The 21431-nt window shown below is 49.9% G+C and overlaps 1 protein-coding gene across 12 annotated transcripts in view; it reads left to right on the plus strand.

Moving 5' to 3' along the window:
- VAV1 (vav guanine nucleotide exchange factor 1) overlaps nucleotides 1-21431 on the plus strand; it is an 84728-nt gene that overhangs the window by 44250 nt on the left and 19047 nt on the right. For 3 of the 12 annotated variants that reach the window (XR_013409651.1, XR_013409652.1, XM_015122648.3), the window contains exons 2-21: nucleotides 2632-2748; nucleotides 3541-3599; nucleotides 3713-3781; nucleotides 4115-4223; nucleotides 4315-4410; nucleotides 7632-7700; nucleotides 7872-7975; nucleotides 9179-9278; nucleotides 10605-10700; nucleotides 10948-11016; nucleotides 11151-11237; nucleotides 11341-11426; nucleotides 12243-12375; nucleotides 14930-15039; nucleotides 15901-16002; nucleotides 16245-16342; nucleotides 16428-16450; nucleotides 16626-16671; nucleotides 19990-20126; nucleotides 20540-20605. Coding sequence is in view for 7 of the 12 variants with exons in the window: in XM_015122648.3 (XP_014978134.1) it covers nucleotides 2632-2748; nucleotides 3541-3599; nucleotides 3713-3781; nucleotides 4115-4223; nucleotides 4315-4410; nucleotides 7632-7700; nucleotides 7872-7975; nucleotides 9179-9278; nucleotides 10605-10700; nucleotides 10948-11016; nucleotides 11151-11237; nucleotides 11341-11426; nucleotides 12243-12375; nucleotides 14930-15039; nucleotides 15901-16002; nucleotides 16245-16342; nucleotides 16428-16450; nucleotides 16626-16671; nucleotides 19990-20126; nucleotides 20540-20605 (1776 nt within the window). In the remaining 5 variants the exon portion in view is untranslated. Of the gene's footprint in view, nucleotides 1-2631; nucleotides 2749-3540; nucleotides 3600-3712; nucleotides 3782-4114; nucleotides 4224-4314; nucleotides 4411-7631; nucleotides 7701-7871; nucleotides 7976-9178; nucleotides 9279-10604; nucleotides 10701-10947; nucleotides 11017-11150; nucleotides 11238-11340; nucleotides 11427-12242; nucleotides 12376-14929; nucleotides 15040-15900; nucleotides 16003-16244; nucleotides 16368-16427; nucleotides 16451-16602; nucleotides 16672-19989; nucleotides 20127-20539; nucleotides 20606-21431 lie in introns of all 12 variants that reach the window. The other 9 variants (XR_013409654.1, XM_077979683.1, XR_013409653.1 and 6 more) reach the window with 7 other exon arrangements.

Raw genomic sequence — 21431 nt, forward strand, 5'->3', positions numbered from 1 at the left:
CGGTGGCTCAAGCCTGTAATCCCAGCACTTTGGGAGGCCGAGGCGGGCGGATCACAAGGTCAGGAGATCGAGACCACAGTGAAACCCCGTCTCTACTAAAAATACAAAAAATTAGCCGGGCGCGGTGGCGGGCGCCTGTAGTCCTAGCTACTCAGGAGGCTGAGGCAGGAGAATGGCGTGAACCGAGGAGGCGGAGCTTGCAGTGAGCCGAGATCGCGCCACTGCACTCCAGCCTGGGCAACAGCGTGAGACTCCGTCTCAAAAAAAAAAAAAAAAAAAAAAAAAAAAAAAGTAGAATCAAGCTGGCCAGGCGCGGTGGCTCACACCTGTAATCCCAGCACTTTGGGAGGCCAAGGCAGGTGGATCACCTGAGATCAGGAGTTCAAGACCAGCCTGACCAACATGGTGAAACCTCATCTCTACTAAAAACACAAAAATAAGCTGGGTGTGATAGTGGGCGCCTATAATCCCAGCTACTCAGGAGTCTGAGGCAGGAGAATTGCTGGAACCTGGGAGGCAGAGGTTGCAGTGAGCTGAGATCGCGCCATTGCACTCCAGCCTGGGGGACAAAGTGAGACTCCGTCTCAAAAACAAAAACAAAAAACTATCCATGAGAACACTTTGTGATGTGCTGTTTTATATCACAGAACTGAACCTGTGTTTTGGTTCAACAAGTTTGAAACACTCTTTTTGTAAAATCTAAGCAGTTACGTTTACAAACCTATTGAGCGTTTATAGGAACATAGAAATATCCAGTCCTAAAAACCAGAAACAAACGGTCTGTGAGAACATCTTGTGATGTGCTGTTTTATATCACAGAATGGGACCTGTGTTTGGATTCGACAAGTTTGAAACACTCTTCTTGTAAAATCTAAGCAGTTATGTTTCTGAACCTATCCAGCCCATAGGAACGTATGAATATCCAGTCCTAAAAACTAGAAACAAGCGATCTGTGCAAACACTTTGTGATGTGTTGTTCCTTTTTTTTTTTTTTTTGAGACATAGTCTCCCTCAGTGGCCCAGGCTGGAGTGCAGTGGTCGGATCTCAGCTCACTGCAAGCTCCGCCTCCTGGGTTTACGCCATTCTCCCACCTCAGCCTCCCGAGTAGCTGGGACTACAGGTGCCCGCCACCTCGCCTGGCTAGTTTTTTGTATTTTTTTTAGTAGAGACGGGGTTTCACCATGTTAGCCAGGATGGTCTTGATCTCCTGACCTCGTGATCCGCCCGTCTCGGCCTCCCAAAGTGCTGGGATTACAGGCTTGAGCCACCACGCCTGGCTGTGCTGTTTCATTTCACAGAATGGGACCTGTGCTTTGAAGAAACCAACCCTACCGACACCTTGATCTTGGACTTCTAGTCTCAGAACTATTCCGGACACTTCCTATGAATAGAATTGTACAATACATGGCATTTTGTGATTCGCTTCTTTCACTGAGCATATTTTTAAGGTTCATCCATGTCGTAGTGTGGAACAGTATTTTCTCCTTTTTATGGCTGAGTAATATTCCATTGTGTGGATTTACCTGTACTGGACATTTCGTATAAATAGATGCATAAAATATGTGGCTTTGGATGATGAATTTTAACCAACTCTCCTGATGAGTCTGCTTTAGGACTCTTGGTCCACACTGACTTCATGGAGAGTGTTGGGGGCCATGGGAGAGCCAAGTCTACAAGCTGCGGGAGGCTGGTGGATGGAAGGCTGGTTAGAATTCTTCAGGATCTGGGGAACTTCAGAGAGTGCTGAACCTGTTGGATGAGCCAATACTTGGCAAATGCAAGAATATGAAGGTTTCTTTCTTTCTTTTTCTTTTTCCAGATACTCAAAAGCCGGGGCCATGTTACATGTGCCCGACCATTTCATTAGTTAATATCTTTTGGTTGCAGGCCATGGCAACCCAATCTAAACTGACTTAAACAAGAAAAGGAATGTTTTGGCTCATGAAATAAAAAAGTTCAGGGATGGCCAGGCATGGTGGCTTCCACCTATAATGTCAGCACTTTAGGAGGCTGAGGCGGGCGGATTCCTCAAGTCCAGGAGTTCAAGACCAGCCTGAGCAATATAGCGAGACCTCATCTATACAAAAAATACAGAAATTAGCTCAGTGTTGCGGCACATGCCTGTAGTCCCAGGTACTTGGGAGGTGGAGGCAGGAGGCCTGATTTTTTGTTTGTTTGTTTGAGACAGGGTCTTGCTTTGTTGCCTGGACTGAAGTGCTGTGGTGCCATTATAGCCCACTGCAGGCTGAAACTCCTGGGCTCAGCGATCCACTCATCACAGCCTCCTGTGTAGTTCAGAATGTTTTTGAGGTCATCCACATTGTAGTATGAATCAGTGCTTCATTCCTTTTTATGGCTGAATACTATTCCATTGTATGGATATACCACATTTGTTTAACCATTAGTGATTCATTTTACATTTTGTCAATTTTAACTCCATAAAAAAGTGCAGAGCATAGATCTGGATCAGGCACAGCTTAATCTTTATCAGAAGAGAATGCAGTTTCATGGAAGGGGGTCTATGCTTTCATTTCCCCTCCACACCAGTCCCCAAGCCAGGTGGCCTGGGGGGTCAGTTTCTCCCCTGCCCTTTCATCCTCCCCTACCCTCATTTCCCTGTCTCCTCACAGTTCCTGTGCCTTAAGAACATTAGAACCTTCCTGTCCACCTGCTGTGAGAAGTTTGGCCTCAAGCGGAGTGAGCTCTTCGAAGCCTTTGACCTCTTCGATGTGCAGGATTTTGGCAAGGTGAGCTGCCCACTTGAAGCGCAAAGACTGAGTTTCAGTTCATTTCCATTGACGTCTACACTGGGCAAGCTAAGGGCTGTCAGAGGACAGGCAGACAAACCAGACCAGGCCATATACATGGTGCAGATAGCACTGGTTTAGGATATGTGAGAACTGAGTTTGAGTCCTCACTCTGACACTTGCTGAATGACCTTAGATACGTGGCTGTGCCTCTCTGAGCCCCCGTTTCTCACCTTAAATATGGGAATATTATCATCCTGCCCTCTCTGAGTGGCTGTGAGGATTAAATAGAAAGATAGAGGGCAGGGCGCGGTGGCTTATGCCTGTAATCCCAGCACTTTGGGAGGCTGAGGTGGGCAGATCACAAGGTCAGGAGATCAAGACCACCCTGGCTAATACAGTTAAACCTTGTCTCTACTAAAAATACAAAAAATTAGCTGGGCATGGTGGTAGGTGCCTGTAGTCCCAGCTACTGGGGAGGCTGAGGCAGGAAAATTGCTTGAACCCAGGAGGCGGAGGTTGCAGGCAGCCGAGATCATGCCACTTCACTCCAGCCTAGGCAACAGAGTGAGACTCCACTTAAAAAAAAATAAATAAATAAGGAAGATAGGAGCAAAGGGTGGGGCTCACTTAAGGGAACAATGGTATGGGGAATGGGGAGGTAGAGAATATCCCGAATTAGGTTCCCAAGAGGCGTGGGGTCTAACCTCAGACAGAGCCTTGCAGTTGGAGGCTGTTTTCTGCTCTGGGGGTGTACAAGGGGCTCACTGGGTGGCCACTTCCTTGTCACAGGTCATCTACACCCTGTCTGCTCTGTCCTGGACCCCGATCGCCCAGAACAGGGGGATCATGTGAGTAACCACCTGGGCCTTGGGCCATTTAGCCTCAGTCCTCTCCCTCCCTGAAGCCCTACTTCTACCCAGACCCCGGGCCCCTGGCTCACACCCTCCTGACCCCCCCCCAGGCCCTTCCCCACCGAGGAGGAGAGTGTAGGTGATGAAGATATCTACAGTGGCCTGTCCGACCAGATTGAGTGAGTGCTCAGGCCTGTGGCCGCACAGCTCATTTCAGCACCGTCCTGGGGGTGGAGGATCTGGGGGGACATGGTCTTGGCCTCCGGGAAATAACGTCATACCCAGGTGTCTGGGGCACACAACCTTGCCTGGGAGTCTGGGGAGACACAACCCTGCCCTGGGGTCTGAGGGGACATGGCCCTGCCCTGGGGCTTGGAGGGACATGGCCTGCCCTTGGAGTCTGAGGTCCCATCCTGGGAGTCTTGGGGGGACAAAGCCCTGTCCTGCGGTCTGAGGGGACCCTGCTGTGATCTGGGAGAGGTCCGAGGGATCCCTGACCTCACAACCCACAGCGACACGGTGGAAGAGGATGAGGACCTGTATGACTGCGTGGAGAATGAGGAGGCGGAAGGCGACGAGATCTATGAGGACCTCATGCGCTCGGAGCCCGTGTCCATGCCGGTGTGCGAGGCGGAGGGTCGCGTCTGGGGAGGGCGCGGGCGGCGGGGGCAGCCCCAGGCCCCCCAACACCGTTCTCTCCCCTCGCTCTCAGCCCAAGATGACAGAGTATGACAAGCGCTGCTGCTGCCTGCGGGAGATTCAGCAGACGGAGGAGAAGTACACGGACACACTGGGCTCCATCCAGCAGGTGGGCGTCTCCCACCCAGCGCCTGCCGGGCGGATGCGCGGGTCCACCTGTCCGGCCCCCTCTGGGCAGCTGAGGCTTTTCCTGCCCCCATCGCTTTTCCTTTCTGTAACTGTCTCCGTCTCTGGATTTCTCTGATTTACATATGTATATATAAATATGAGTCTGACATATATATATATATATAAATATATATATATATAAATACGAGACTCCACCTGCAGAAGCAGTCAGAAAAACAAAAACAAACAAAATAAATACAAAATTAAAAATATATAAATATATACATAAATAGAAAATATATAAATATATACAAAGCATATATAAAAATATAAACATAATATGTATAAAATATAAATATATGATATATATTTATAAGATATAAATATATAGTTTTTATATACAGCCATATATGAACAATATATACAATATATAAAATATAAATAATATGTAGATATATTAACATAGGCATATATATTTTTATATAGATATATATTTTTTAATATACAAGATAAATAATCCATATGTAGACATATATATCTTTATCTTATATACCTATAAGATATATATCTTTATCTATCTATCTTTTTTTTGGGGGGGACAGGGTTTCTCTCTTATTGCCCAGGCTAAAGGGCAATGGCACACTCTCGCTTTACTACAGTCTCTGTCTACCGGGCTCAAGCGATCCTTCTGCTTCAGCCTCCCGAGTAGCTGGGATTACAGGCATGCACCACCATGCTCGACTAATTTTTGTATTTTTACTAGAGACAAGGTTTTGTCATGTTGGCTGGGCTGGTCTCGAACTCTGACCTCAAGTGATCTGCCCACCTCGGCCTCCAAAAGTGCTGGGATTACAGGCATGAGCCACTGTGCCCAGCTTATATGTCTATCTTTTAAAGACATATATCTTTATTTAGAGAGATATATATAAAGTATATATAAGATATATAATATATATAAAAATATTATATTATATATAAACATATAAAAATATATAATATATAAAAATATATAATATATAATATATATGTGTATATATAATATATGTATATATATATTTTTTGCTATGTTACCCAGGCTGGTCTTAAACTCCTGGGCTCAAGCAATCCTCCTGTAATCCAAGCCTTTTGGGAGGCCACACTGGGCCTCTTCCTCTTGTCTCTCTGTCTCTCTCTTTTTTTTTTTTTTTTTTTTTTTTTTTTGAGACGGAGTCTCGCTCAGTCACCCAGGCTGGAGTGCAGTGGCCGGATCTCAGCTCACTGCAAGCTCCGCCTCCCGGGTTCACGCCATTCTCCGGCCTCAGCCTCCCGAGTAGCTGGGACTACAGGCGCCCGCCACCTCGCCCGGCTAGTTTTTTTTGTATTTCTTAATAGAGACGGGGTTTCACCGTGTTAGCCAGGATGGTCTCGATCTCCTGACCTCGTGATCCGCCCGTCTCGGCCTCCCAAAGTGCTGGGATTACAGGCTTGAGCCACCGCGCCCGGCCTCTGTCTCTCTCTTTATCTCTCACTCTGTCTCCTTTTCCCTCCGGGTCTTCTCTTGCTACTTTCTTCCTCAGTGTGTCATTCTCTCCCTTTGTAGCTCTTTATCCCTGGCTCAGTCTTTTTCTGTATCCTCATCTCTCCATTTCTTTTAAGAATAACTTTATTGAGATTTCATTAATATACATATAATCCATCTATTTTTTTTTTTTTTTTTTTTTTTTTTTTGACACGGAGTCTCGCTGTGTCGCCCAGGCTGGAGTGCAGTGGCGTGATCTCGGCTCACTGCAAGCTCCGCCTCCCGGGTTCACGCCATTCTCCCGCCTCAGCCTCCCAAGTAGCTGGGACTACAGGTGCCCGCCACCACGCCCGGCTAGTTTTTTGTATTTTTAGTAGAGACGGGGTTTCACCATGTTAGCCAGGATAGTCTCGATCTCCTGACCTCGTGATCCACCCGCCTCGGCCTCCCAAAGTGCTGGGATTACAGGCTTGAGCCACCGCGCCCGGCCAATCCATCTATTTAGAGTATACAGTTCAATGGTTTTTGGCATACACACAAGATTATGCAGTCATCACTACTATCTAATTTTGGAACATTTTCATTTTTTTTGTTTGTTTGTTTCTTTTGTTTTGATTTGTTTTGTTTTGAAATGGGATCTCACTCTCCCATCCAGGCTGGAGGGCAGTGGCACGATCATAGTTCACTGCAGCCTCGAACTCCTGGGCTCAAATGATCCTCCTGCCTTAACCTCCTGAGGAGCTGGGGCTGCAGATACATGCCACCACACCCTGCGTAATTCTTTAAATTTTTTTTGTAGATATGGGATCTTACTATGTTGCCCAGGCTGGTCTCATATGCCTGGCTTCAAGTGATCCTCCTGCCTTGGCCTCCCAGAGTGTTGGGATTACAGGTGTGAGCCACCACTCCTGGCCTTTATTTTAGAACATTTTCATCATCCCCCAAAGAAACCCCAAACTCTTTAGCTGTCCCCCCTCAATCTCTTATCTTCCCCCAGTCCATGGCAACCACGAGCTTACTCCCTGTTTCTGTGGATTGGCCTCTTCTGGACATTTCATATAAAGGGCTTCACATACTATGTGGTTTATATGCATCTGGCTTCTTTCGCTGAGCATGGTGTTTTCAAGGTTCATCCACACTGTAACCTGTGTCAGAGCTTCATTCCTTTTCATGACTGAATAATATTCCATTGTACAGATGGACCACATTTTTTTTTTCTTTTTTGAGACCAGTCTCACTCTGTTGCCCAGGTTGGAGTGTAGTGGCATGATCTCGGCTCACTGCAACCTCTGCCATCCAGGTTCAAGCGATTCTTCTGCCTCAGCCTCCTGAGTAGCTGGAATTACAGGCACCTGCTACCATGCCTGGCTAATTTTTGTAGTTTTAGTAGAGATGGGGTTTCATCATCTTGATCAGGCTGGTCTTGAACTCCTGACCTCGTGATCCACCTGCCTCGGCCTCCCAAAGTGCTGGGATTACAGGCATGAGCCACCGCGCCTGGCCAGACCACATTTTATACATCCATTCACCCATTGATAAGCATTTTGGTTATTTCTGCTTTTGGGTTATTGTGAATAATTTCACTGTGAACATTCTTGTACAAGTTTTTGTGTGGACACGCTCCCTCTCTTTATCTCCCTCTCTGTCTCCTTCCCCTGTCTCTCTGAGACTGGTCTGGAGGAGGGAATCTTGTCTTCCATCATCTTTCTCTCCCTTCCCTGCAGCATTTCATGAAGCCCCTGCAACGGTTCCTGAAACCTCAAGACATTGAGATCATCTTTATCAACATTGAGGTGAGCCAGCCGATCCCCAGCCCTCTTGGGTCTGTCTAGTGCAGACAGCTTGCTGCCCCTACCTGTCCCTGGAGTACAGGGGTTGGGAGTTGAACAGCATGGGGCCCCTTTCCTGCCTGGCCCCTTGAGCCCTGGGCTCTGGTCCCAGCCCTCACCCTTCCCTCTGAGTAGGACCTGCTTCGTGTTCATACTCACTTCCTAAAGGAGATGAAGGAAGCCCTGGGCACCCCTGGCGCAGCCAATCTCTACCAGGTCTTCATCAAATACAAGGAGAGGTGAGACTCAGCTGGCCAGACTGAAGCTCTGGGGTCACTCTGCCTTGCCTAGGCTGGGCATTCGAGAGACCTTACTCTCAGACACCACTGGACAGGGAGGACTTTGTGCTGTGTGCTCATGGGCAAGGGGCTGCCCATCTCTGGTTCAATCCCCAGCTCTGCTGTGTGGCACTGCGTAGTCACTTAACCTCTCTGTGCTTCTGCTTCCTCATCTGTACATCAGTGGGTCACAGGAATGTGCCTCCTAGGCTGGTGGTGAGGGTGGAATATACGGATGCACACAGGGCCTGGCACATAGTAGGTGCTCAATAAGTATTTGTTAAATAAAGGAACATTGGCCAGGTACGGTGGCCCACGCCTGTAATCCCAGCACTTTGGGAGGCTGAGGTGGGTGGATCATTTGAGGTCAGGGGTTCGAGACCAGGCTGGCCAATATGGTGAAACCCCGTCTGCATCGCCTGAAAATACAACTAAAACACAACTAAAAATACAAAAAAACAATTAGCCAGGCGTGGTGGTGTGCGCCTGTAATCCTAGTTACTCAGGAGAATTGCTTGAACCCGGGAGGCGGAGGTTGCAGTGAGTCAAGATCACGCCACTGGACTGCAGCCTGGGCGGCAGAGCAAGACTCTGTCTCAAAAATAAAAAATAGGCCAGGTGTGGTGGCTCACACCTGTAAATCCAGCACTTTGGGAGGCCAAGGAGGGCAGATCACTTGAGATCAGGAGTTGGAGACCAGCCCGGCCAACATGGTGAAACCCCAACTCTACTAAAAATACAAAAATTAGCCAGGCGTGGTGGCGGGCACCTGTAATGCCAGCTACTCAGGAGGCTGGGGCAGGAGAATCGCTTGAACCTGGGAGGTGGAGGTTGCAGTGAGCTGAGATCGTACCACTGTACTCCAGCCTGGGCGACAAGAGTGAAACTCCATCTCAAAAATAAACAAATAAAATAAAATAAAAATAAACAAACATTGGGCAGAGACAATACCAGGTACTGTGGTGAGATTACCGTAGCGTTAAATGAGATAATGCTACAATAGCCTCGCGTGGGAGATGCTATTGTTATTAACATTTCACAGATGGGGAAACTGAGAGTCAGGTTTCTTCTTCAGCTGGGAAGAGCGAGGCCAAGGCTGACGCCGGCCTCTGCCCGACCTTGATGCCAGCCACCCTCACCTGGTGGCCTGTCCTCTCGCTGTAGGTTCCTCGTCTACGGCCGCTACTGCAGCCAGGTGGAGTCAGCCAGCAAACACCTGGATCGTGTGGCCGCAGCCCGGGAGGACGTGCAGATGAAGCTGGAGGTGGGGGCCTCTCCCGCTCCTCCCCAGGCCCTGGGGGCAGCAGGGAGGACGCTGAATTGCAGATGGTCCACTTTCTGCCGCAGCCCAGCCAGGGATCCGTCAAAGGACTGGGGAGGGAGGTACTGGCCAGCCAAGTGGAGAAAATGGAGAAGAACAGAAATGGGCTGGCCCCGGGTCTGGGCTGACCCCTGATATCAGGCTGAACTGAGCTCTCATCCCACACCGAACCCCAGCCCTCGGCTGAGCCCTAGCACTGATGGTACCCCAAGTCTGGGCTGAGCTCCCACTTCTCACTGAACCCCAATTCCAACCAACCCCTGATCCCAGGCTGAACCTGATCTAGAATTGAACTTCAACCTGGATCTGTTTGTCTGGTGGAAACACAGACAGGGCAGGGGTGGTGAGGATGGGTGCTCTCCAGACCTGTCCCTCTCCCCCTCTGCGGTCCCCCTCAGCAGGCAGAATGCTGGACCTCTATCCCAGGCAGCATTTGCCACATTCCAGTGGTTTTTTGTTTGTTTGTTTTGTTTTGTTTTGTTTTGAGACAGGGTCTCATTCTGTCCCCCAAGCTGGAGTGCAGTGGCATGATCATAGCTCACCGCAGCCTCGAACTCCTGTACCCAAGCAATCCTCCCAGCTCCTACCTCGGCCTCCTGAGTAGCTGGGACTACAGATGCATACCACCATTCCTGGCTAATTTTTGTGTGTTTTATAGAGATGGGGTTTCACCATGTTGTCCAGGGTGGTCTCAAACTCCAGGACTCAAGCGATTCACCCACCTCAGCTTCTCAAAGAGCTAAGATTACAGGCGTGAGCAGTTGTACCCAGCCTCTTCCCATTGTTTTTTTGTTTGTTTGTTTGTTTTTTGAGATGGAGTCGCCGTCTGTTACCCAGGTTTGAGTGCAGTGGTGCGATCTCAGCTCACTGCAATCTCTGCCTCCTGGGTTCAAGCAGTTCTCCTGCCTCAGTCTCTTGGTAGCTGGGATTACAGGAGTCCACCACCACACCAGTTTTTTTTTGTTTTTTTTTCAGCAGAGACGGGGTTTCCCCATGTTGGCCAGGCTGGTCTTGAACTACTGACCTCAAGTGATCCTCCCGCCTCGGCCTCCCAAAGTTCCTTCCAGTGGTTCTTAAGCTTCCCCCACCTTATGGAGCTCTTTCCCTGTTTCCTTGGGGGCAGATATGATGCTTTGGCCTCTAGAAAAATCCCCACAGCTCTGGGGTGGAGAGCTGCCCACGTCTTTATTCAGATCTATCTGCACCCACCCTGCAAGTGGCTCTTTCTGGGACCTGCCTCAGTTTCCCCATTGTTCTCTGATTCACCAGGAATGTTCTCAGCGAGCCAACAACGGGAGGTTCACCTTGCGGGACCTACTGATGGTGCCTATGCAGCGAGTTCTCAAATATCACCTTCTTCTCCAGGTGCCGGGCCCATCCCTGAGGCGTTGGATCCACGCATCTACTCTCCTGTGTCTATAAAAGTGGGGACGGGGTTGGCTTCTGGGGGTTGGGTCTCTAGGACACTCGGGGATGGGTCACTGGGGTCATGTCTCAGCCTCCAGGGCCACCAGTACAAGGGAGGAGCTGGTGAGCTAGCATTGTTTGGAAGGCCCTCCCCCCAGGGAGAAGGGGAGGGGCCAGGTGACGTCTGACGTCTTGGTTCTCGCAGGAGCTGGTGAAACACACGCAGGAGGCTATAGAGAAGGAGAACCTGCGGCTGGCCCTGGATGCCATGAGGGTGAGTGGGTGTGGGGTGATGGTCACTCACCTGCTGCAGACACTCTCCTGGTGGAGGCTGATCCTCTAGCTGGGGTTAGGTAGGAGCCTGCGTCGGCTGTTGGGGGGCCAGGTTCACCCCTGTCCCTTCCCCAGGACCTGGCTCAGTGCGTGAACGAGGTCAAGCGAGACAACGAGACACTGCGGCAGATCACCAATTTCCAGCTCTCCATTGAGAACCTGGTGAGGTGGTGGAGCCGGGTGGGCCAGGGGTGTGGCCACGTGGGGAGGGTGTCTGGCTCCTTTCTTGGGAGACCCTTGCTAGACGCCCCTGCCTGCTGCATAGGACCAGTCTCTGGCTCACTATGGCCGGCCCAAGATCGACGGGGAGCTCAAGATCACCTCGGTGGAACGGCGCTCCAAGATGGACAGGTGAGTGGAGTCAGCATGGATCGGGGATGGAGCCTGGGCAAAGGGGTGGGGCCAGGCTCCTAGATGGGCAGGTGGATGGAGTCAACACAGATCTGGGTGGAGCCTGGGCAGGGGCGGGGCCAGGCTTCTAGATGGATAGGTGGGTGGAGTCAACATAGATCTGGAGCAGAGCCTGGGCAGGAGTGGGGCCAGGCTCCTAGATGCGCAGGTGCGTGGAGTCAACACAGATCTGGGTGGAGCCTGGGCAGGAGTGGGGCCAGGCTCCTAGATGGGCAGGTGCGTGGAGTCAACACAGATCTGGATGGAGCCTGGGTAGGGATAGGGCCAGGTTTCTAGATGGGTGGTTGGGTGGAGTCAACACAGATCTGGGAAAGAGCCTGGATAGGGGCGTGGCCAGACTCCTAGATGGACAGGTGGGTGGAGCCAATGCAGATCTTGGGGGGAGCCTCGGTAGGGGTGGGGCCAGTTCCTATGTAGACTTGTAGGTGGAATTAAGATGAATTTGGGTAGGGACCTGAGTGTGGGTGAGACAAGATTTCTAGACAGACAGGTGGTAGATCCATCCAGACAAGGCAGTGGAACCTTGATGGACAGGCAGGACGGAGCCAACCAGGAATATGGGTGGAGCCAAGACTGACAGGCAGTAGGGCCAACGTGGATCACGCGGGTGAGATCAGGATGGACAGGTGGGCATGACCAAGTTGGCCAAGGAGGAGGAGAAGGTCAGGGTGGGACCAGGATGTGGAGGAACTGGTCAGAGAGCTGGTGGGGACTGTTGGGAAGAGCCAGACAGGAATGCCTTATCCATCCTTCCAGGTATGCCTTCCTGCTCGACAAAGCTCTGCTCATCTGTAAACGCCGGGGAGACTCCTATGACCTCAAGGACTTTGTGAACCTGCACAGCTTCCAGATTCGGGATGACTCTTCAGGAGACCGCGACAACAAGAAGGTGGGGCTTTGACGTCACACAGTCAGCAGCTTAGCCCTCTCCATGTGGGCATACGCCGGTGTTTACCAGACTACATCTACGTGGAAGTGTGTGTTAATCCACTCACAGTCTTTTTTTGTTTTGTTTTTTGTTTTTTTAAGACGGAGTCTTGCTCTGTCGCCAGGCCAGAGTGCAGTGACACAATCTCGGCTCACTGCAACCTCTGCCTCCCAGGTTGGTTCCATTCTCCTGGCTCAGCCTCCCGAGTAGCTGGGACTACAGGCACGTGCCACCACGCCTGGCTAATTTTTTGTATTTTTAGTAGAGACGGGGTTTCTCCATGTTAGCCCCATGGTCTCCTTCTCCTGACCTCGTGATCCACCTGCCTCGGCCTCCCGAAGTGCTGGGATTACAGGCATGAGCCACTCAACAGTTTTTAAATTGAGCACCTACTCTATCCAGGGCACTCTTCTAGGCACTAGGACTAAAATGGAAAGCAATATCGAGTTTTTATTTTGTTTCATTTCATTTCTTTTCTTTTCTTTCTTTCTTTTTTTTTTTTTTTTGAGACAGTCTTACTCTGTCCTTCAGGCTGGAGTGCAGTGGCATGATCTCGGATCGCTGCAACCTCTGGCTCCCAGGTTCAAGCGATTCTCCTGCCTCAGCCTCCCGAGTAGCTGAAATTACAGGTGCCCACCACCACGCCCAGCTAATTTTTGTATTTTTAGTAGAGACCAGGTTTCACCACATGGGCCAGGCTGGTCTCAAACTCCTGACCTCAAGTGATCCGCCCGCCTCAGCCTCTCAAAGTGCTGAGATTACAGGCATGGGCCACCGTGTCTGGTCTATTTTATTTCTTGTATGGTACTTGACTTCTTATGGGATGCTTTCTACAAAGAAAATAAAGTAGGTGGCTGGGTACAGTGGCTCACACCTGTAATCCCAGCACTTTGGGAGGCCGAGATGGGAGAATCTCTTGAGCCCAGGAGTTTGAGACCTGCCTGGGCAACATAGGGAGATCCTCGTTTCTAAAAAACATTAAAAAAAAAAAAAATGTAGGGGCCGGGCGCGGTGGCTCAAGCCTGTAATCCCAGCACTTTGGGAGGCCGAGACGGGCGGATCACAAGGTCAGGAGATCGAGACCATCCTGGCTAACACGGTGAAACCCCGTCTCTACTAAAAAATACAAAAACTAGCCGGGCGAGGTGGCGGACGCCTGTAGTCCCAGCTGCTCGGGAGGCTGAGGCAGGAGAATGGCGTGAACCCGGGAGGCGGAGCTTGCAGTGAGCTGAGATCCGGCCACTGCACTCCAGTCTGGGCGACAAAGCGAGACTCCATCTCAACAAAAAAAAAAAAAAAAAAAAAAAAAAAAAATGTAGCTGGGCTTGGTGGCACATGCCTGTAGCCCTAACTACATGGGAGGCTGAAGTTGGAGGATCACTTGTGGCCAAGAGTTGGAGGCTGCAGTGAGCTATGATTGCACTCCAGCTGGGGCCACAGAGTGATACCCAGTCTCTATTAAAAAATAAAATGAATAAAACAAAACAGGGGATGTGACTGTGGTAGGTGAGGATGGGCCCCCCTCACCTACCACAGTCACATCTTACCTCCATTGTTCAGGGGCACTCTCTGTGGAAGGGACACTCTCTGTGGCAGTGACATTTGAGCTGAGACCCCTCTCCCTCTTGGCTCTTCCTTGCTTCCTTTTGCTTTTTCTCCTGTGAACTCTTCCCTTCCCTTTAGTCCTTCCCCTGGAGATCCCCCCTGAGCTCTGGTCTGTGGCTTCTCTTTTTTTTTTTTTTTTTTTTGAGAAGGAGTCTCGCTTTGTCACCCAGGCTGGAGTGCTGTGGCATGATCTCGGCTCGCTGCAACCTCCCGCCTCCTGGGTTCAAGCAATTCTCCTGCCTCAGCCTCCCGCGTAGCTGGGATTACAGGCACACGCCATCACACCGGCTAATTTTTGGTATTTTTGGTAGAGACGGGGTTTCACCGCGTTGGTCAGGCTGTTCTTGAACTGCTGACTTTGTGATTCACCCATCTTGGTGCTGACCTCGTGATTCACCCGTCTCGGCCTCTCAAAGTGCTGGGATTACAGGTGTGCGCCACCACACCTGGCCAGCTTCTCTGTTTCTCAGCCTGTGCCTCCCGAGGAGCCAGTTGCTGTCTTGTGACTGCCTGCTTCCGGCATCTGTCTCTCCTACCGAGCTGGAGCTCTGGGGACCACGTCCTATTCGCTGCTCTGTCCCTAGCTCCTAGCAGTGTCTGTTTCTCAGCAGGCGCTGCACCCATGCTTTGTTGAACAGACAAATCAATGATGAGTGACATGCTGTGTCTGGTGTGTGCTTCTGCAAAGGGGTGTGTGTGTGCATGTGCACGCATGTGTGTGTGGTTTTGGGTTTATGGTTGTGTGTTTGGATATCCTAGAAAGCCCTTTTACAAGGATGTCTGTGCATGGTGCTGGGGGCACAGAGACTGCCACGGGCTTGACTATTCCCTACAGAGGGAGGGTCAGTGGGCGTGTGCTCCCGCCCTCTGCAGGGGCAGTGCCTTCAGTCTGAGCTCTGCTTCCCTGCAGTGGAGCCACATGTTCCTGCTGATTGAGGACCAAGGTGCCCAGGGCTATGAACTGTTCTTCAAGACAAGAGAGTTGAAGAAGAAGTGGATGGAGCAGTTTGAGATGGCCATGTGAGTCCTCGTCTTCCTTCCTCTTTCTGTCCTCAGAGGGGCAGGGGCTGGGAAAGAGGAATGTGCTCTAGTCGCTACTCTGTCCTGACATGCCATGGGACCACTCTGAACCTCAGTCTCTTCATTTGGGAAATAAGAGGGACAGGCCCAAGGCTGTCTTCATCCTTGGAATGCCGGAGTTGTGTGCAAGCTCCTTTCCTCCTCCTCTTTCCTCTTCCTGCTCTTCCTCTTGTTCTTCCTCCTCCTCTCTTTCTTCCTCCTCTCCTTCCTCCCCTTCCTCCTCCTTTCCTTCCTTCTCTTCCTCTTCCTCCTATTCCTCCTCCACCCCTTCTTCCTTCTCCTCCCTTTCCTCCCTTTTTTCCTCTTCCTTCTCCTCCTCTTTCTCCTCCTCCCTTTCCTCCTCTTCCTCCTCCTCCTCCTCCTTCCCCTCTTCTTCATCTTCCACTCCTGTCTTCTCCTCCTCCTTTTTACATGAGGCAAAATGCCCACGACAAAAATCTAACAATTTCAAAGTGCACGATTGCACGGCACTTTGTACACTAACAGTGTTGTGCAACCATCACCTCTATCCAGTTTCAAAACCTTTTCGTCAGCCCAAAGGAGACCTCATACCCATGAAACATTCACTCCCAATTCCCCGCTCTTGCAGCCCCTGGAAACTCCTAACCTGCTTTCTCTTTCTCCCGATGTGCATAGCAGCACGATTCAGTGTGGCCAAAGGGTGGAAACGACCCAGACATCAATCAGGGAATGAGTGGACGCACCAAATATGGTCTGTTCATACCATGGAATAGTATTCAGCCATAAAAAGGAATAAAATGCTGATCCTCTTTTTTTTTTTTTTTAATTTTCCTCTGCCAGCTCCAACATCTACCCGGAGAATGCCACCGCCAACGGGCATGACTTCCAGATGTTCTCTTTTGAGGAGACCACGTCCTGCAAGGCTTGTCAGATGCTGCTTAGGTGGGAATCTAGGAGGAAGGTCCTGCATCCTGGTCTTGGTCATCAGTTCCTTGCTAGAGAAGCTGCCCCAGTAATTGGTTCCCTAAACTGGGAGATGGGGGGGTTCCTACTTTGATCTTCTGCTTCTCCGTCACTCTCCTGATCTAAAGAGAACCCAAGGGGGCCCTTTATGTTCTTGGCAGAATATTTGGCCACGTCTGTAAAGGTCACTCACTCTTCTTTATGTGTCCCCTGCATCTCAGAGGCACTTTCTATCAGGGCTATCGCTGCCATCGGTGCCGGGCACCTGCACACAAGGAGTGTCTGGGGAGGGTCCCTCCGTGTGGCCGACATGGGCAAGGTACGAGTGGGAGGGAGGCTGGGAGGTGAGCTTGGTTCTCTGTGGAGGATTTCCCGTTCTCACTGTTACCTTTACTCTCCCATAGATTTCCCGGGAACTATGAGGAAGGTAAGACTTTCCCACACTCCTTCCTGTGCAGTGCAAATAATGGGCAACAGTGCGGGGAGGACCCAGGGCATCCCGGAACTGGCCGTGATCCTTTGTGGGGTGAGGACAGTGATGGGGGCCTACAAGCCCCCAGGCTGGGCATCGGTAAACAGGTTTTCTTTGTCTCTCCTTCCAGGACAAACTGCATCGCAGGGCTCAGGACAAAAAGAGGAATGAGCTGGGTGAGTTGGCAGGGGATGCTGTGTGGCGGCAGGAGGAAAATGTATCTCCATTCATGTTGACCCACGGACAGATCTCCATAATCATACTAACAGCCACATTGGGCTGGGTGCAATGGCTCCCACCTGTAATCCCAGCAATTTGGGAGGCCAAGGCGGGAGGATCGCTTGAAGTCAGGTGCACGCCACCACGCCTAATTTTTAAATTTTTAAAATAGAGATGAGGTCTTGCTATGTTGCCCAGTCATACTGTATAAAATAACTCATACAGTATGTGCTTATTTTAACTAATTAATTAATTTATTTTTGGAGATGGAATCTTGCCCCGTTGCCCAGGCTGGAGTGCAGTGGTGCGATCTTGGCTCACTACAACCTCCACCTCCCAAGTTCAAATGATTCTCCTGCCTCAGCCTCCTGAGCAGCTGGGACTACAGGCACCACGCTTGGCTAATTTTTGTATTTTTAGTAGAGACGGTGTTTCACCATGTTGGGTAGGCTGGTCTCGAACTCTTAACCTCAGGGGATCGGCCTGCTTGGCCTCCCAGAGTGTTGGGATTACAGGCATGAGCCACTGTGCCCAACCTTAATTTAAAAAAAACTTAAGGCCAGGCGCGGTGGCTCAAGCCTGTAATCTCAGCACTTTGGGAGGCCGAGACGGGCGGATCACGAGGTCAGGAGATCGAGACCATCCTGGCGAACACGGTGAAACCCCATCTCTACTAAAAAAATACAAAAAACTAGCCGGGCGAGGTGGCAGGTGCCTGTAGTCCCAGCTACTCGGGAGGCTGAGGCAGGAGATCCCAGCTACTCAGAAGGCTGAGGCAGGAGAATGGCATAAACCCGGGAGGTGGAGCTTGCAGTGAGCCGAGATCTGGCCACTGCACTCCAGCCTGGGCGACAGAGCGAGACTCCGTCTCAAAAAAAACAAAAACAAAACCAAAAAAACTTAAAAAAATATACATGTCTCCTTCTGTTGTACTGAGGACATTTGAGTTGTTTCTAGTTTTTTACTATTGCAAATAAAGCTGATACATATATGTCATATATCATATATGTGTATATATAATACATCTTTTTTTTTTTTTTTTTTTTTTTTTTGAGACAGAGTCTCGCTCTGTCGCCCAGGCTGGAGTGCAGTGGCCGGATCTCAGCTCACTGCAAGCTCCGCCTCCTGGGTTCACGCCATTCTCCTGCCTCAGCCTCCCGAGTAGCTGGGACTACAGGCGCCTGCCACCTCGCCCGGCTAAGTTTTTGTATTTTTAGTAGAGACGGGGTTTCACCGTGTTAGCCAGGATGGTCTCAATCTCCTGACCTCGTGATCCACCCGTCTCGGCCTCCCAAAGTGCTGGGATTACAGGCTTGAGCCACCGCGCCTGGCCTATAATACATCTTTTTAAAAAAAATTTTTAGAAGCAGGGTCTTGCTCTGTATCCCAGGCTGGAGTGCAGTGGCAGGAGTGTTCCACTTATATGCCATTTATATGACATATAAATATATAACGTAAGTCAGGTGTGGTGGCTCATGTCTGTAATCCCAGCACTCAAACTCCAAGGCCAGGAGTTTGAGACCAGCCTGGGCAACATAACGAGACCCTGTGTCTACAAAAAATTTTTTTAAATTAGTGGGGTTCCTGTTTAAACCCAGGAATTCAAGGTTGCAGTAAGCCATGATCACGCCACTGCACTCCAGCCTGGGCAACAGAGCAAGATCCTGTTTCAAGGAAATAAAAAAATAAATATATGAAATCTATGAATGGGTATGTTTTCTTCTTATTACTTATTATGTAATTAGCAATAGTCAGTCAGCTTTCTTAGCAACAGTCAAAATTAGAAACAGCCCAAGTGTCCTTTATACAATAGAATATATATATACATATATATATGCACACACATACATGTATTTTATTGAGAGAGGAAATACATACTTTAAGGTATGTAAAAATCAATAAATCTTAAGTATATGACTTAATACGTTTTTATCCATGCAACCAACAATCAAATAAAAGCATAGAACATTTTCATCCCTCCAGAACGGCACTGTCCGATATAAATGAATTAAAATGAAATCATCTTAAATTTTTTTTTACTTAGCCTTGAAGCTTTCAATAACTGCCTGTGGCTAGTTGCTACCATATTGGACATATCCATCACCACAGAAAGTTTTATCAGAAAGCACTGCTACTCACCTATCTCCCATAGGGAACCACTGTCTGATGTCTATCACCATAGATTAATTTTGCCTGCTCTTGAGTTTTCTATAAATAAAATCATATAGTGCATGCTTATTTCAGCTTTTTCTTTTTCATTGCTGTATAGTATTCCATTATGTGCTGGTATCACAATTTGTTTATTGATTGATCAACCTATTGAGGACATTTGGTTGGTTGCCAGTTTTTGGATATTCTGAATAAAGCTGCAACTTTTGAAGGACATTTTTTGTTTTTTGTTTGTTTGTTTTGAGATGGAGGCTCACTCCATTGCCCAGGCTGGAGTGCAGTGGCATGATCTCAGCTCACTGCAACCTCTGCCTCCTGAGTTCAAGGGATTCTCCTGCCCCCTGCCTCCCAAGTAGCTGGGATTACAGGCACCTGCCACCATGCCTGGCTAATTTCTATAATTTTAGTGGAGATGGGGTTTCACCACATTGGCCAGTCTGGTCTTGAACTCCTGACCTCAGGTGATCCGTCCACCTCGGCCTCTCAAAATGATGGGATTACAGGCGTGAGCCACCTCACCTGGCCAGAACACATGTTTTTATTTCTCTTGGATTGCTGGGTTACAGAGTAGATACAATGTTTAGCTTCAGTAGATATTGTCAAATAGTTTTCCAAAGAGTATCCCCACCAGCAACAAGTGAGAATTCCAGTTGCTCCACGTTCTTGTCAACACTTGGTATTGCCAGTCTGGCCGGGCGCGGTGGCTCAAGCCTGTAATCCCAGCACTTTGGGAGGCCGAGACGGGCGGATCACGAGGTCAGGAGATCGAGACCATCCTGGCTAACACAATGAAACCCCGTCTCCACTAAAAATACAAAAAAAAAAAATTAGCCGGGCGTGGTGGCGGCGCCTGTAGTCCCAGCTACTCGGGAGGCTGAGGCAGGAGAATGGCGGGAACCCGGGAGGCGGAGCTTGCAGTGAGCCGAGATCGCGCCACTGCACTCCAGCCTGGGCGACAGAGCGAGACTCCGCCTCAAAAAAAAAAAAAAAAAAAAAAAAAAAAAAAAAAAAAAAAAAGAAAAATTTTAGCCATTCTGGTGGGTGGCAAGATTCAGCGTTGAAAGTTGCCTGCCAATCACCCTGTACTCCTGTACCCTGTCCTCCAGGTCTGCCCAAGATGGAGGTGTTCCAGGAATACTATGGGCTTCCTCCACCCCCTGGAGCCATTGGACCCTTTCTACGACTCAACCCTGGAGACATTGTGGAGCTCACAAAGGCTGAGGCTGAACAGAACTGGTGGGAGGTACAGGCTGGGACAACAGGAGTGATGGGGTGGGACCCAAGTGTAGGGTTATGGAGTCATGTGGTCTCAGGGAGTTGGGTCATAGTCTTACTGTGCTCTGGAGGTGATGCCTTGGGGAGTCGGGGAGGTACCCTGAGATTTCTCGGCATGGCTTTTCTGAGATGGCCATCTTCCCAGGAAGTTAATACTGATTGTCACCTCTCTGGGCTCTCCAGGCCATCCTGAGATAGATAGACAAGCAGAGTGACCAATGAGCAGAGAGACGGACACACACACACACACACACACACACACACACACACACACACGAGTGATGGGGCAGGATCCATGTGGAGGGTTATGGGTTTAGGTGGTGGGTGGGGTTATGGATCCTATAACCTCTCTGTTCCTGTTTTTGTCTCCTGGGTGTTTAGGGCAGGAATACATCTACTAATGAAATTGGCTGGTTTCCTTGTAACAGGGTGAAGCCCTACATCCGTGTGAGTGCCTCAAGTCTGAATGGAACAAGGGCAAGGGGTTCAGGGTGGGTCCTGGGAGGCTGGGCAGAATTGAAAAGACACCCCTGGAGTTGGGAAGGGGGCTGCCCATCATGGCAGGTCTATCTCCAACTCAAGGCTTTGCCCACCCCACCAACTGAGCCCAGAGAGGGGCCACCCTGGAAACAATGATTGATCTTTTTCTCCTTGATTTTTTTTTTTTTTTTTTTTTTGAGACGGAGTCTCGGTGTGTCTCCCAGGCTGGAGTGCAGTGGCGTGATCTCGGCTCACTGCAAGCTCCGCCTCCCGGGTTCACGCCATTCTCCCGCCTCAGCCTCCCAAGTAGCTGAGACTACAGGCGCCCGCCCCCACGCCCGGCTAGTTTTTTGTATTTTTTAGTAGAGACGGGGTTTCACGGTGTTAGCCAGGATGGTCTCGATCTCCTGACCTCGTGATCCGCCCGTCTCGGCCTCCCAAAGTGCTGGGATTACAGGCTTGAGCCACCGCGCCCGGCCATCTCCTTGATAATTTTTGTATCAAGGTCCTTTCCTTCCTACACAGGTATGGTAGGGAGGAAGGAGCAGGGACCTAGAAAGTGGGCCTGCCCGTGGCTTCTTTCTGAGACACTGAATTGAGTTCTGTGAGAGCGCTGTGGCCTCCATTGCCTGCGTCCTTGCCCTGCTCCTGGTGGACGCACCTGTCCACCCCAGCCTCTGCTGTTCTTCTAGTGTTCTCTTCTCGATGGACCCCTCACTCTTCACGATGACTTCAAAGCTCTCCCTCTCACCCCAACCTCAGATGTCCCCTAGCTCATTCATAGCAAATGACC

The sequence above is a fragment of the Macaca mulatta genome, chromosome 19, assembly GCF_049350105.2.
Source record: "Macaca mulatta isolate MMU2019108-1 chromosome 19, T2T-MMU8v2.0, whole genome shotgun sequence".
Taxonomy (NCBI): domain Eukaryota; kingdom Metazoa; phylum Chordata; class Mammalia; order Primates; family Cercopithecidae; genus Macaca; species Macaca mulatta.